The sequence below is a fragment of the Carlito syrichta genome, unplaced genomic scaffold, assembly GCF_000164805.1.
Source record: "Carlito syrichta isolate Samal-C Ts95f unplaced genomic scaffold, Tarsius_syrichta-2.0.1 Scaffold153805, whole genome shotgun sequence".
NCBI lineage: Eukaryota > Metazoa > Chordata > Mammalia > Primates > Tarsiidae > Carlito > Carlito syrichta.
In genome coordinates, this window is record NW_007097901.1 from 972 (window position 1) to 13,922 (window position 12,951).

The 12,951-nt window shown below is 45.4% G+C and overlaps 1 protein-coding gene across 1 annotated transcript; it reads right to left on the reverse strand.

The window, feature by feature from the left end:
- Positions 1–1,675: 1,675 nt before the first annotated feature.
- On the reverse strand, positions 1,676–12,229 carry LOC103252213 (breast cancer type 1 susceptibility protein-like). The gene is made up of 5 exons (XM_021708992.1): positions 12,150–12,229; positions 6,309–6,363; positions 4,467–4,546; positions 4,068–4,134; positions 1,676–2,863 (listed from the first exon to the last, which is right to left on the reverse strand). Exons 2-5 carry the CDS (start codon positions 6,316–6,318, stop codon positions 2,718–2,720), a joined length of 303 nt encoding a protein of 100 aa, XP_021564667.1. The 5' UTR covers positions 6,319–6,363; positions 12,150–12,229; the 3' UTR covers positions 1,676–2,717.
- Positions 12,230–12,951: the final 722 nt, after the last annotated feature.

The window sequence follows — 12,951 nt, forward strand, 5'->3', positions numbered from 1 at the left end:
TAGCTAATTTTTTGATTTATTGTAAAGATGAGGTCTCGCCAAGTTGCCCAGGCGGGTCTTGAACCCGCGGGCTCAGGCAATTCACTCACCTCAGCCTCCCAAGGCGTGGGATTACAGGCTGAGCCACTGAGCCCGCCTGACATGGGCTACTTTTACTGTCTCCCACCACAGCCCATAAAGCTATATCCTAGTTCCCTTTGCAACCCCTCCCAAAATTCCCTTCAGGCTTGAACTGGTACTTTATGTCCCAGAGTCAGTGACTGATGCACACAGAAAGCTGATGAGGGGATGGAAAAGTGGGTTCAGCTCTCCATGTAGTAATTTATTAGTGTGCAAACTGAGTAAAATCTTACAAACAAGGAATTTGAGCCCAGGTTCCCATTTTTCAAATGAGGTAACAAGTATCCACTTCACAGGGCTGTGATGAAGACTGAGATAAAATGTAATAATGGTATTAGCTCCATTTTCTCTGTTCTTCCCTCACTCCTCACCAAATACAGCAGTACTAACTTATGATTGCTTCATGCTCTTTGCCTCCAAGAGGATTTCAATCTCTAAACAGTGTGAGAACCAGGAAGAGTATCACCTGTGGATTAAATGTGTTAAATAGGAGTGGCAGGCAGAATTAGAAAGATGTCCTCCCTGCATCTGCAATTGCTGTCTCTTGGTTACTCAATCCAGTACTAATCTAGGTACTGCTGAGAAGGGACTTGGCAGCTGTAATTAAGGTTATGGACCTTAAAATGGGGAAGTCACCCTGGATTACTCAGTAGATGCGATCTAATCATTTGAGCCCTTAAAACCAGAGAAATATCTCTGACAGGCATTAGAAAGATGTAGCAGTCAGAGAGACTGCTACAGTGTGAGAAAAATGAGAAAAACTTGACCAACTGCTGCTGCTTTGAAGATGTAGGGGGGCTAGGAGCCTAGAAATGTAGGCAGCCTCTAGAAACTGAGAATGATCCTCAACCAACAGCTAGCTAGGAAACAGGGACCTCAGTCCTATAGCTGCAAGGAGCAATTCAGCCAACATGAATGAGCTTGGAAGCAGATTCATCCTGAAGCCTCTAGAAAGGAACACAACCCTGCCAACACCTTGATTCTGGCCTCATGAATCCTGAAACAAAAGAACCAGTTGATCACTTTAGACTTCTGACCTACAGAACTGTAAAATAATAAACGGATGTTGTTGTAAGTCACTACACTGGTGACAATTTGTTATGGCAGCAATAGGAAATATAAGGTATTTAAGCCTCCTCTGCAACCTAGGAGGAAGACACTGTTATTACCTCTTTTATCTTTTATAGGTTAAAAAAAAATAGATAGAGGGTAAAAAGAGGCCGGGCTCGGTGGCTCAGCCTGGGAGGCCAAGACGAGTGGATTGCCTGAGCCGACGGGTTTAAGATCAGTCCAGGCAAAACTTGACGACACCTCGTCTTTACAATTAAAAAAAAAAATTAGCCAGGCATTGTAGCACATGCCTATAGTTCCAGCTACTTGGAAGGCTGAGGTGGAAGCATTGCTGGAGCCCAGCAGGTCAATGCTGGAGTGGCCGTGCGTGTGCCACTGCACTCTAGCCTGGGTGACAGAATGAGACTCCAACTCAGAAAAAAAAAAAGCTATCAAAAGAAGAGGAGGCTGAAGCTCAGTGAAAAGGCTCTGAGAAAGTCTGTGGTGTAAGTCTATCAAGTTTATTTGCAATGTTAACAGCACATTTACAAAATATATTTTGTACAATCAAGTCCGCACCACCTTCACACACTGGGGTACTAGGAAAGACCTAGTCTTTCCAACAGCTATAAACAGTTCAGGATATAATGAGTTTATGAAAAACACTTTCTCTTCTTTCAGCAAGCAAAATTATTTATGAAGCTGTATGGTTCAGCAACAGGGAGCAAAGGGAAAAAAATTACCTCAAAGAAAGCAACAGCTCCTTTCCTGGTGGGATCTGTCATTTTATAGACATGAAATATTCATATTACGACTCATATTTTAAGAGGAATGGGTTACATACCAGAGCTACACCAATAAACATTTTATTTATTACTAACAGGGAATTAGAAGACTGTCTTTGGACACTGGTTCTTGAAAATATTCTGCTGTTTCAGAGCACATTCTTTAGAAATCCAGTGACTACAACCCAGACTTTTCGAGGTGATCTCTAAGTAAACCTCGAGTTTCATGTCTGTATCTACTACCTGTCTCTGAATTTCCTCCCCCAGTGCTCCACTCCAACTTGAGAGTCGCCTAAGAACTGTTATGATTTTAAGTCACACAACAGATCCCAAGCTCTCTCCTTCCAAAGGGTCTGACTTTTGACTTTTGTGAGCACAGAGTTTTAGAGAAACAAACTTAGGGGAGCCAGCTATTCTCTTGAGGCCAAGCCACTCTGTTCCTCTAGCCCTAAGTCAACAGCTCAAGTAGGAAGAATAGGGCTGATAAATAATGAATCAGCATCTTGCTCAATTGGTGGGGTTTAATGGTTTTAAAATCTTCTCAGGTGAAAAATTACCATGATTTTGTGCTCATGGCAGATTTCAAAGGCAGACTTGAAGCAGAAAATCTTTAAGGGACACTTGCACAGCCAGAAGTCCTTTTCAGGTTGATGTACATAAAATACTTAGTAAGCAGGACTTGGGAAGGACTGGAGAGTAAGAGGAGGATCTCCCTGGACCTGAAAAGGCCATTTTATACACTCAGTCTCAGGGTCTGGTGCTCTATGCCTGTGGCTCGCTGACATCAGTAGCGGCTGTGGGGATCTGGGGTATCAGGTAGGTGTCCAGCTTCTGGCACCGGCAGAGTGCTACACTGTCCAACACCCACTCTCGGGTCACCACAGGTGCCTCACACACATGCCCAATTGCTGGGGACAGAAAACACAAGCAGAGATTAGTGTCAGTTCACATTCTCCCAGACCAGACTCTACTTAATCTACTCCAGGGACCCAGCTAAATGAGTTCTTAGGGTTAACCAGGTGGAAGCCAAAGTGCTCTGATGCAATGCTTCAGGCCACAGGGCCTTGCTGAGACACCTGAGGAGCAGCTGCTGGTGAAAGCCCACAGCCTCTGGCAACTGTATTAGCATGAGCTTCAATCTTTTGAAGGAAAAGCCATCAGAGACAGCAAAATAGCCCCAATTTAATGAGTGGAAAAATGTTTGCAATATCTTTTTTTTTTGAGTTGGAGTCTCACTCTGTCACCCAGACTGGAGTGTAGTGGCCATTCCCGGCCACCACAGCCTCGACCTGCTGGGCTCCGGCGATCCTTCCGCCTCAGCCTTCCGAGTAGCTGGAACTACAGGCTCGCGCTACCACGCCCGGCTGATTTTTTGATTTATTGTAGAGATTAGGTCTGGCCAAGTTGCCCAGGTGGGTCTCCAACCCGCCGACTCAGGCAATCCACTTACCTCAGCCTCCCAAAGGCGTGGGATTACAGGCTGAGCCACCGAGCCCGGCTTGTTTGCAATATCTTAAGCAAAACAGTATGATGAGTATGATCACATTTGTGTAAAATATACATGTGAGCCGGGATTGGTGGCTCAGCCTGTAATCCCAACGCTTTGGGAAGCTGAGCTGAGTGGATTGCCTGAGCCCGTGGGTTTGAGACCCATCTGGGCAACTTGGTGAGACCTAATCTCTACAATACATAAAAAATCAGCCAGGCATGGTAGTGCACACCTGTAGTTCCAGCTACTTGGAAACAAAAAATCAACAAAAAAACACATGTATACATATATGCATATATGCCTGGAAGAATTTCATGGTAATCATCTCCAAGTGGTGGGATTACTCGAATTATTTTATTATTTTTGAGCTGATTTATATTTTCTTTTATGAGCATTCATATTTAAACCCTACCACCCCTTGGATATTCATGTATTACTTTTATAATATGAAACAAACAACAACAAAAACATTTTAAAGACATTTTAGTCATCGATCCACCCATTCATTCAAAAAATAATTAAAATGTGCCAAGAACTGTACCACTCAAGTACCAGGTAATGAGTGTTGAACCAAACACATCTGACGGGACCCCATATGACACAGGTGCATGCAAGCATCTTACCATGGTAGCCATTGTCCTCTGTCCAGGCATCTGGCTGCACGACCACAATTGGGCGAGTCTCCTGCATCTCCAGGAAGGAAAGAAAGAACATAGAGACTGTCAGAGAAGGACTACTGGAACAGTCATGTCACCTTTTCTTGATGACTTGCTGAAGCAGACTACTCTAGGGGCAGCCACAAAAAGAGAGGGAACGGCATATAGCATAAAGTGTGGGAGGGAAAGAGCCTTCACTTAGAATACTTAATATCTGCAATTCCCAAGTCCTTAGTCATCCCTTACAGATGGAGTCTTCTGGTACAGGTATGTGGTGAGAGCAGGCTCCTGAGGCTACATTTTGGGGCAGGGGGTGTCCATGGAGACCGATGGGTGCCAGCCTTGCCTCCCTCTCTGATGCCAAACACTTACTGTGCCAAGGGTGAATGATGAGAGCTCCTTCACCACAGAAGCCCCACACAGTCGCACCATCCATTCCAGTTGATCTAAACAGAACATTTAGACCTCAAATCACCACAGTAAGCTGCACACTTAACCTGGGCCCTCTACCCCATATTCCTCTGGATGAAAGCTATAAGCAAGACTTATTGGTAGGACTATCTCTGGCTCTGTTGGGCTCTGGCGATCCTTCCGCCTCAGTCTTCCAAGTAGCTGGAATTACAGGCATGCGCTACCACGCCCGGCTGATTTTTTGATTTATTGTAGAGATGAGGTCTCACTGCCCAGGCGGGTCTCGAACCCTTGGGCTCATGCAATTCACTCACCTCAGCCTCCCAAAGGCGCGGGATTACAGGCTGAGCCACCGAGCCCGGCTGGGATATGGATTCTAAGTCAATTTGCCACTGATATGCTACCTACTCTGGTTATTGGTCTCCATAAGGCCATTTGGTAGATTAAGTTTGATAGTCTCTCAAATAAAACACTTTGAACAAAAGAAAAAATTCTAAACTCTAATTTGCATGAATTTGCTAAATTGCTGGCTAACAGATTGTGTGAAAAAACACCCACCTTCTTTCCTTCCCTTCCTCCCTGCATACTAATTCTGTGTTAGTAATTGATAATCATGGTCACCATGATTACTTGGTAGTAATTACTGTAAATGTGAAGAAACGTGGAGATAACTCATCTAGTCAAAAAATACACATCATCCTGGTCAGAGACTCAGCACATCAGTAGGGAAAGGCTACATGTGGAGCTGGAACCAACATACTTAGGGGACTAGAAACCAGGAGAGATTATAGCAATGCTCCACCAGCAAATGATCAATCAGAACTGACCAATGGGTATCCCTTGGACCCCTTTGCATGTCCTCTTCAAGGTATCCATGTTTGTTGCTCTTTCTTTCTCATCAGCCTATTATTTCTGGGAAGTGCTGGGGTGTTTCTGCCTGTCTGACTCTGACTGAACTGAGGTTGACTAATGTACCTCCCCATTATACCTGCTAGAGATCCTGGTATTTACTATAATAAAGTACAAAAACACTGAGCAATCCTTGAGTGGCACTTGGAAATTTCATGAGAATCGAATGAATAACCAATAAAGAAGACAGACTCTCTTATATTGCCAGGCTCTCTTGCTGCCACTCATCTGCCTGTGACTAGATGCTCAGGCCTTCCTCTGAGTCCCTGGGGCAGAAGTGGGCACAGGAGGCAAAAGTGGGTAGCCTTTGCTCTGAGAAGGATGAACCAAAGCTCTACATAAACACCAGGAGCTTTGTGCTGCATGACTCCAGAGGTGAGCCCCACAGCAGTTCTAAACAAACAAAACATTACACTCAGTGTCAAGTTTAATTAGAAAATGTTCATCAAGAATCTTCTCCTGCTCTGGGCCTGTGTGGGCCCCCAGACTCACAGGGCTTAAGCAGCTGCTGTGCTTTCTTCTTTGTAGCAAATGAAGATGGTTTAGAAAGAGGAGAACTCTTTCCTGATTTTTATAAACCCAACGTATCTTCTCCCTAATATGTTGGCACTGACAGCAGCCTTACCCCTTGTGAACATAGAACATACTCTGTCTTAGATCCTAACTCTTCACTGCCTTCATGCTCTTGAGAAGGAGCACAAGGTCTAGCTTTTTGCTATAGGATAACATTTAGGTGCCATTTTGTCTGAAGAGTAGTAGAGAAAGAGAATAACCTCTAGACTATCCCACTAATCTGAGGAACCCCCATAAGGTGATCTCACTTAACAACACTCCACTACTTAAGAGAAAGGCTGGTGCTGGAACGCTGCAGTTCTTCCGGGCTCTTACCTATGGGCATGTTGGTAAAGGGTCCATAGCAACAGATTTCTAGACCCCTGAAGATCTGGAAGACAGAGGGACAGGTGGATGGAGAAAAAGAAACATTAGTTATAAAAAAAAAAAAGAGGGCTGGGCTAGGTGGCTCAACCTGTAATCCCAGCACTTTGGGAGGCTGAGGTGAGTGGCCTGTCTGAGCCCATAGGTTCCAGACCAGCCCAGGGAACTTGGCGAGACCTCATCTTTACAATATATCAAAAATTAGTTGGGTGTGGTAGTGCACACCTATAGTTCCGGCTACTTGGAAGGCTGAGGTGGAAGGATCACTGGAGGCCAACAGGTCGATGCTGGGGTAGCTGTGAGCGTGCCACTGCCCTCCAGCCTGGGCAACAGAGTGAGACTCTGACTCAAAAAAAAAAAAAAGACAGACTCTCAAAAAGGAAGGGCTTTTCTTTTATTTTCCTTTACCACCTGACAATGTCTGTTGCTACTTGCCAGAGATAACCAGTCTAATGTACAAAACACTGATGGATTTCAGATGTTTTTGAAGTGTGTATATAGTTGATCTACACTCCACAGGCATTGTCATTCAAGGACTGAGCATCCCACCTTGTCACCAATCAGGCCCAGACTCCTCCCTAGTGACCTCTGCAGGTGATTTTACCTCTTGTTAGAAGAGAGGGGAAAAAAGAGTTCTCCTTTATGTTTTGTTTTTTTGAGTTGGAGTTTCACTCTGTCACCCAGACTGGAGTGCAGTGGCTGCTCCCGGCCACCGCAGCCTCGACCTGCTGGGCTCCGGCGATTCTTCCGCCTCAGCCTTCCAAGTAGCTGGAATTACAGGCGCGTGCTGCCATGCCTGGCTAATTTCCTTTATGTTTAATAAAAGGCCTGGGTGGCAAGGAATTCAAAGCTATTGGCTGAAGTTTGATGTTTAGCCAGACTTGGTACATCAATACTAACCAAGATCCCATCAGCAAAGAGGTCTGTGTTGATTTTTATCTTTTTTTCTTTTTTTTTGAGTTGAAGTCTCACTCTGTCGTCTCTGCCACCCATGTTGGGATTACAGGTTTGAGCCACTGCACCCGGCCTGATTTTATATGTATATGATCCTTCACTCCTCTGATTTTTCTCCTGGTCTCCAAACATCTGTTCCTGCCCCAAACTACTCTGAGAATGGTCACAGCCTCTTCAGACAACACAGGCAGTTTTTAACTTAGAAGTGAAGCTGGGTTCTGCCTCTTCTCATTGTGCTAGTCTGACTGCCTAGTCTCCTGAAGACATAGGAATCTCCTCTTCTACTCATAGTGTTCAGCTGTCCTGTTCAAAAGAACTTTCTATAATACTGGAAATGTTCTTTTTTTTTTTTTTTGTTGAGTTGGAGTCTCACTCAGTCGCCCAGAATGGAGTGCAGTGGCATGCTCCCAGCAGCCACGGCAGCCTCGACCTGCTGGGCTCCGGTGATCCTTCCACCTTAGCCTTCCAAGTAGCTGGAACTACAGGCGCGCGCTACCACGCCTAGCTAATTTTTTTGATTTATTGTAGAGATGAGGTCTTGCCAAGTTGCCCAGGCAGGTCTCAAACCCGCGGGCTTAGGCAATTCACTCACCTCGGCCTCCCAAAGCATGGGATTACAGGCTGAGCCACTGAGCCTGGCCTGGAAATGTTCTTTATCTGTGCAAATAAGGTAGCCATGAATCACACATGGTTGCTGAGCACTTGAAATGTGGGTAGAATGAACGAAGAACTAAGCTTTCTAATGTTTTTTTTTTTGAGTTGGAGTCTCACTCTGTCGCCCAGACTGGAGTGCAGTGGCTGCTCCCGGCCACCGCAGCCTTGACCTGCTGGGCTCCGGTGATCCTTCCCCCTCAGCCTTCCAAGTAGCCGGAATTACAGGCGCACGCTACCATGCCCAGCTAATTTTTTTGATTTATTGTAGAGATGAGGTCTCGCTGCTCAGGCGGGTCTTGAACCCGCGGACTCAGGCAATCCACTCACCTCAGCCTCCGAAAGATGTGGGATTACAGTCTGAGCCACCGAGCCCGGCTCTAATTTTTTTTTTGAGTCAGAGTCTTACTCTGTTGTCCAGGCTGGAGAGCAGTGGCACACTCACAGCCACCGCAGACTCAACCTGCTGGGCTCAGGCAACCTTCCACCTCAGCCTTTCAAGTAGCTGGAACTACAGGTGCACGCCACCATGTCTGGCTAATTTCTTGATTTATTGTAGAGACGAGGTTTCACCAATTTGCCCAGACTGATCTTGAACCCCTGAGCTCAGGCAATCCTCTTGCCTCGGACTCCCAAAGTGCTGGGATTACAGGCTTGAGCCACCGCGCCTGACCTGTTTTAATTTTTTAAATTTAAACAGTCCTGGCTGTGTGCAGTGGCTCACACCTATAATCCCAATACTTTGGGAGGCCAAAGCAGGAGGATCATTTGAGCCCAGGAGTTTGAGACTAGCCTGGGCAACACAGTGAAACCGCCACCTCTATTTAAAAAAAGAAAAAATTCCATGTGACTGGTGACAACTGTGCTAGACAGTGCAAATTCTCATAAACACATTGGCACAGGCTCTTAGGAAAGAACCTGGGTATCATTTAAAAGAAACCTAACTGGCCGGGCTTGGTGGCTCAGCCCATAATCCTGCGGTCTGGGAGGTCAAGGTGAGTGAACTGCCTCAGCTCGCGGGTTCGAGACCCACCTGGGCAACTTGGAGAGACCTCACCTCTACAATAAATCTAAAAAAAAAATTAGCTGGGTGTGGTAGCACGCGCCTGTAGTTCCAGCTACTCGGAAGGCTGAGGCAGAAGGATCGCCGGAACCCTGCAGATCGAGGCTGTGGTGGCTGGGAGTGGCCACTGCACACCAGTCTGAGCGACAGAGTGAGACTCCAACTCAAAAAAAAAGAAACCTAACTTTGCATCACCTGGGTGGATAACTTGGATGGATATATTTTGGGCAATTTTCCTTTTTTTTTTGAGTTGGAGTCTCACTGTTGCCCAGGCTGGAGTACAGTGGCATGCTCATGGCTCTCCCTACACGCACACACTCCCTTTCTCTAACTACAGTCAGAGGGAAAAGAAAGGACAGCAGGACAAGTTTGTCTGTGCCACTCTCACTACCTATATGGATAAATTACACCCCCAACCTGTTGACAGGACCTAGATGCTCATAATGCCAAAGGTTCTTTCCAGGTAGCCAGTTGGAGTCAAATGCTGCCATGAAAAGTACAAAAGATTAGAAATTTTTACATCCAGGCTAATACTCAACTGATAACAAGTTTTGTTTTTTTCTGAGTTGGAGTCTTGCTCTACCACCCAGGCTGGAGTGCAGTGTCACGCTCACGGCCACCACAGCCTTGATCTTCTGGGCTCAGATGATCCTTCTGCCTCAGTTTTCCAAGTAGCTGGAACTATAGGCACATACCACCATGCCTGGCTACTTTTTGATTTATTGCATAGTCGAGGTCTTGCCAAGTTGTCCAGGCTGGTCTCAAATCCCTGGACTCAGGCAATCCTCTTGCCTTGGCCTCCCAAAGTCCTGGGATTACAGGCTTGGGCCACTGTGCCTGGCCCTGATAAGAAGTTTTAATTTCTGGCCAGGCACAGTGGCTCATGCTTGTAATCCTTGCACTTCTGAAGATCCAGGCGGGAGAATTGCTTGAGGCCAGGAATTTGAGGCCAGCCTGAGCAACATAGTGAAACCTTATCTCCACAAAAAAATAAAAAAAACTAGCATCCATCTGTAGTCCTAGCTACTTAGGAGGCTGAGGTGGGAGAATTGCCCAAGCCCAGAAAGTCAGGCTGTGGCAAGGTGTGACTGCACCACTGCATTCCAGTTTAGGTGGCAGAGTAAGACGTCAACACAAACACACAAACACACACTCACACACAACCAAAGAAATCTGAAGTTTCTCCTCTACAAATACATTTCTCTATTTCGCTTCCAGAAAATATTATGGTGACATTTAGTATCTTCAGAATGTCATTAATTTGACCAGGCACTTTCCATCATTGCTGTTCTGGATGGAGGAGAAACTCAAAGCACTGGAACTTCCTTTGAAGAAAAGAAGAATCTTGTGCTAATTCTGCATTGCATACAGTGGAGTAAAAACAAGTGACTGGCTCACATGGAACTCCCCTGGGTGAAGGCAGAAGCAGAAATAGGGCCAGCAGCTTTTCTTGGCATCTGGAAGCTACTTGATAGCCTCAGAGGGTGAGGATGGGCTGACCTCAAGAGGCTTGATTTGTGATCATCTCCCAAAGCAGTTTTCCTTAAACAAAATGACTCTACTGGAACCCTCTTAAGTTTCTGTAAAGGGACAGAAAATGCTCCACTTTGGGGATATTGTAGACAGCAGACTAAGAACATAAGTATTTAGTCAGGGACCTGAGAGCAGCTGGTCCAGGCCTGACAGACAAGTGTGAAATCTTGTATGGACTTCTCCCTGAGAGGAGGACATAGTTCTGGCTACATCATTTGGTACAATATGATCTGGGGAAAGACACTCATTTGGAAAGTTGTTAAGATAATCTGTTTTTCTACTCTGGAGCCTTTCAAAACTTTTCAAGAAACTATGGCACTGTCGTTAAGAGTTTAGACTTGAGCCGGCCTCGGTGGCTCAGCCTGTAATCTTGCGCTTTGGGAGGCTGAGGTGAGTGGATTGTCTGAGCCTGTGGGTTCGAGACCCGCCTGGGCAACTTGGCGAGACCTCATCTCTACATAAAATCAAAAATTAGCCGGGTGTGGTAGCGTGCGCCTGTAGTTCCAGCTACTTGGAAGGCTGAGGCGGAAGGATCGCCGGAGCCCAGCAGGTCGAGGCTGTGGTGGCCGAGAACGTGTCACTGCACTCCAGTCTGGGCGACGGAGCAAGACTCTAACTAAAAAAAAAAAGAGTTTAGACTTGGAGCTGAACTGCCTGAGTTCAGCTTCTAGTTCCATCACGCACTAGCTGTGTGACTTCGGGCAACATATTCAACCTCTCTGAACTTTGATCTTCTCATCTATAAAATTGGCACAATTATAGCACACACCTCATAGGGTTGTTGTATAATTGTTAACTAGTTAAAATACGGTCAAGCATTTAGAGCAGTTCTTGTCATATAGTGAACATTATATAAAAGCTACTTATTGTTGGCTAATCACTTCCTCTTCTGTTTCCACAGACAGCACTGTCTATTCCCCACTGAAGCACATGCCACACTGCTTTAGAGAAGTCACCCCAGTGAAGTGGAAAGAGAAAGGCTTTAGATTCACATCTGTTTAAAGTCCCAGCTCTGCAGCTTGTCAGCTGAGATTTGAACTCCATACTGAAATTCAAATTACACAGCCTCTCTAAGCCTCTAAGTTCCCTCATTCATAAAATAGAGACAATATTTATTTACCTTGTTGGGCTAGGAGAACTAAAAAACAACCTCTGACTGGGCATGGTGGCTTATGCCAGTAATGCCAGCACTTTGGGAGGTGGAGATGAGAGGATTGTCTGAGCCCATGGGTTCAAAACCAGCCCAGGCCACTTGGTGAGAACTCTTCTCTATAATACATCGAACAAAAAAATTAGTTGGGTGTGGTGGCGCACACCTACAGTTCCAGTTACTTGGAAGGCTAAGGAAGGGATCACCTGAGCCCAGCAGGTAGAGGCTGCAGTAGCCGTGAGCATGCCAAAGCTCTCCAGTCTGGGCAACAGAGTGAGACTCCAACTCAGGATAAAAACAAAAAAATAAAAAAACTAACTCTTGTGAAAGCACCCAACCAGTGCTCTAGCAGCGTGCATGTAATGAGCCTTACAAGATGAAGTGGATTGGAATGCAGACTAGTGGGAAGGGGTTTCTGTCAATTTGGGAGAAGGGGCTTTACCTTTCTGTCCTGGGATTCTCTTGCTCGCTTTGGACCCTGATGATTTCTTCCATTTATTACATCTCCTCTGACTTCAAAATCATGCTGTAAGAAACCAAACCAAAACCATCAGGATCTGAGAAAGAGAGGCCTCCTTCAATGGAAGTGGAACACCTACATCATATTTAAAGGATTCAGAATTGTCAGGCAGAGCTTTACCCAAAAATAAATAAGCAAATCAAATAATTGTTTTTGGTGGGCTGGGTGAAATCACCAGGATCTCAGCTGTTGAAATCAATTCACTGAAGCAAATCTTTGTGTGTAGAAATTAACAATTGGCTTTTCACCTCACTGGGACTTAATGTATTTTAATTTTCAACATCTATCTCCTCTCAAAACATTCACTTAGCATTTAGATTAAACTGTTAATACTGTGCTGTTATAAAGATAACTGAAGAATTCCTGATCTCCTAAATCAACTGTATATTACCATCTAATGAAATAAGGGCTTTTCAGATTTACACTAAGATATTTACACACTTAATGAAGCCAAAATGATACAACATACACTGAAGAAGGGTCATGGTTTTTGATACTCACTATTTTGATTGTTCAAAAACGAGAGAATAAAGAATAATGGGACCGAGGAGGTTAGAGTTTTGGGCAGAAGTTTGAGGAAGAATGGTTAGAAACAATTCGGACTAGCCAGGCTCGGTGGCTCAGCCTGTAATCTTGCGCCTTTGGGAGGCTGAGGTGAGTGAATTGCCTGAGTCTGCGGGTTCGAGACCTGCCTGGGCAACTTGGCGAGACCTCATCTCCACAA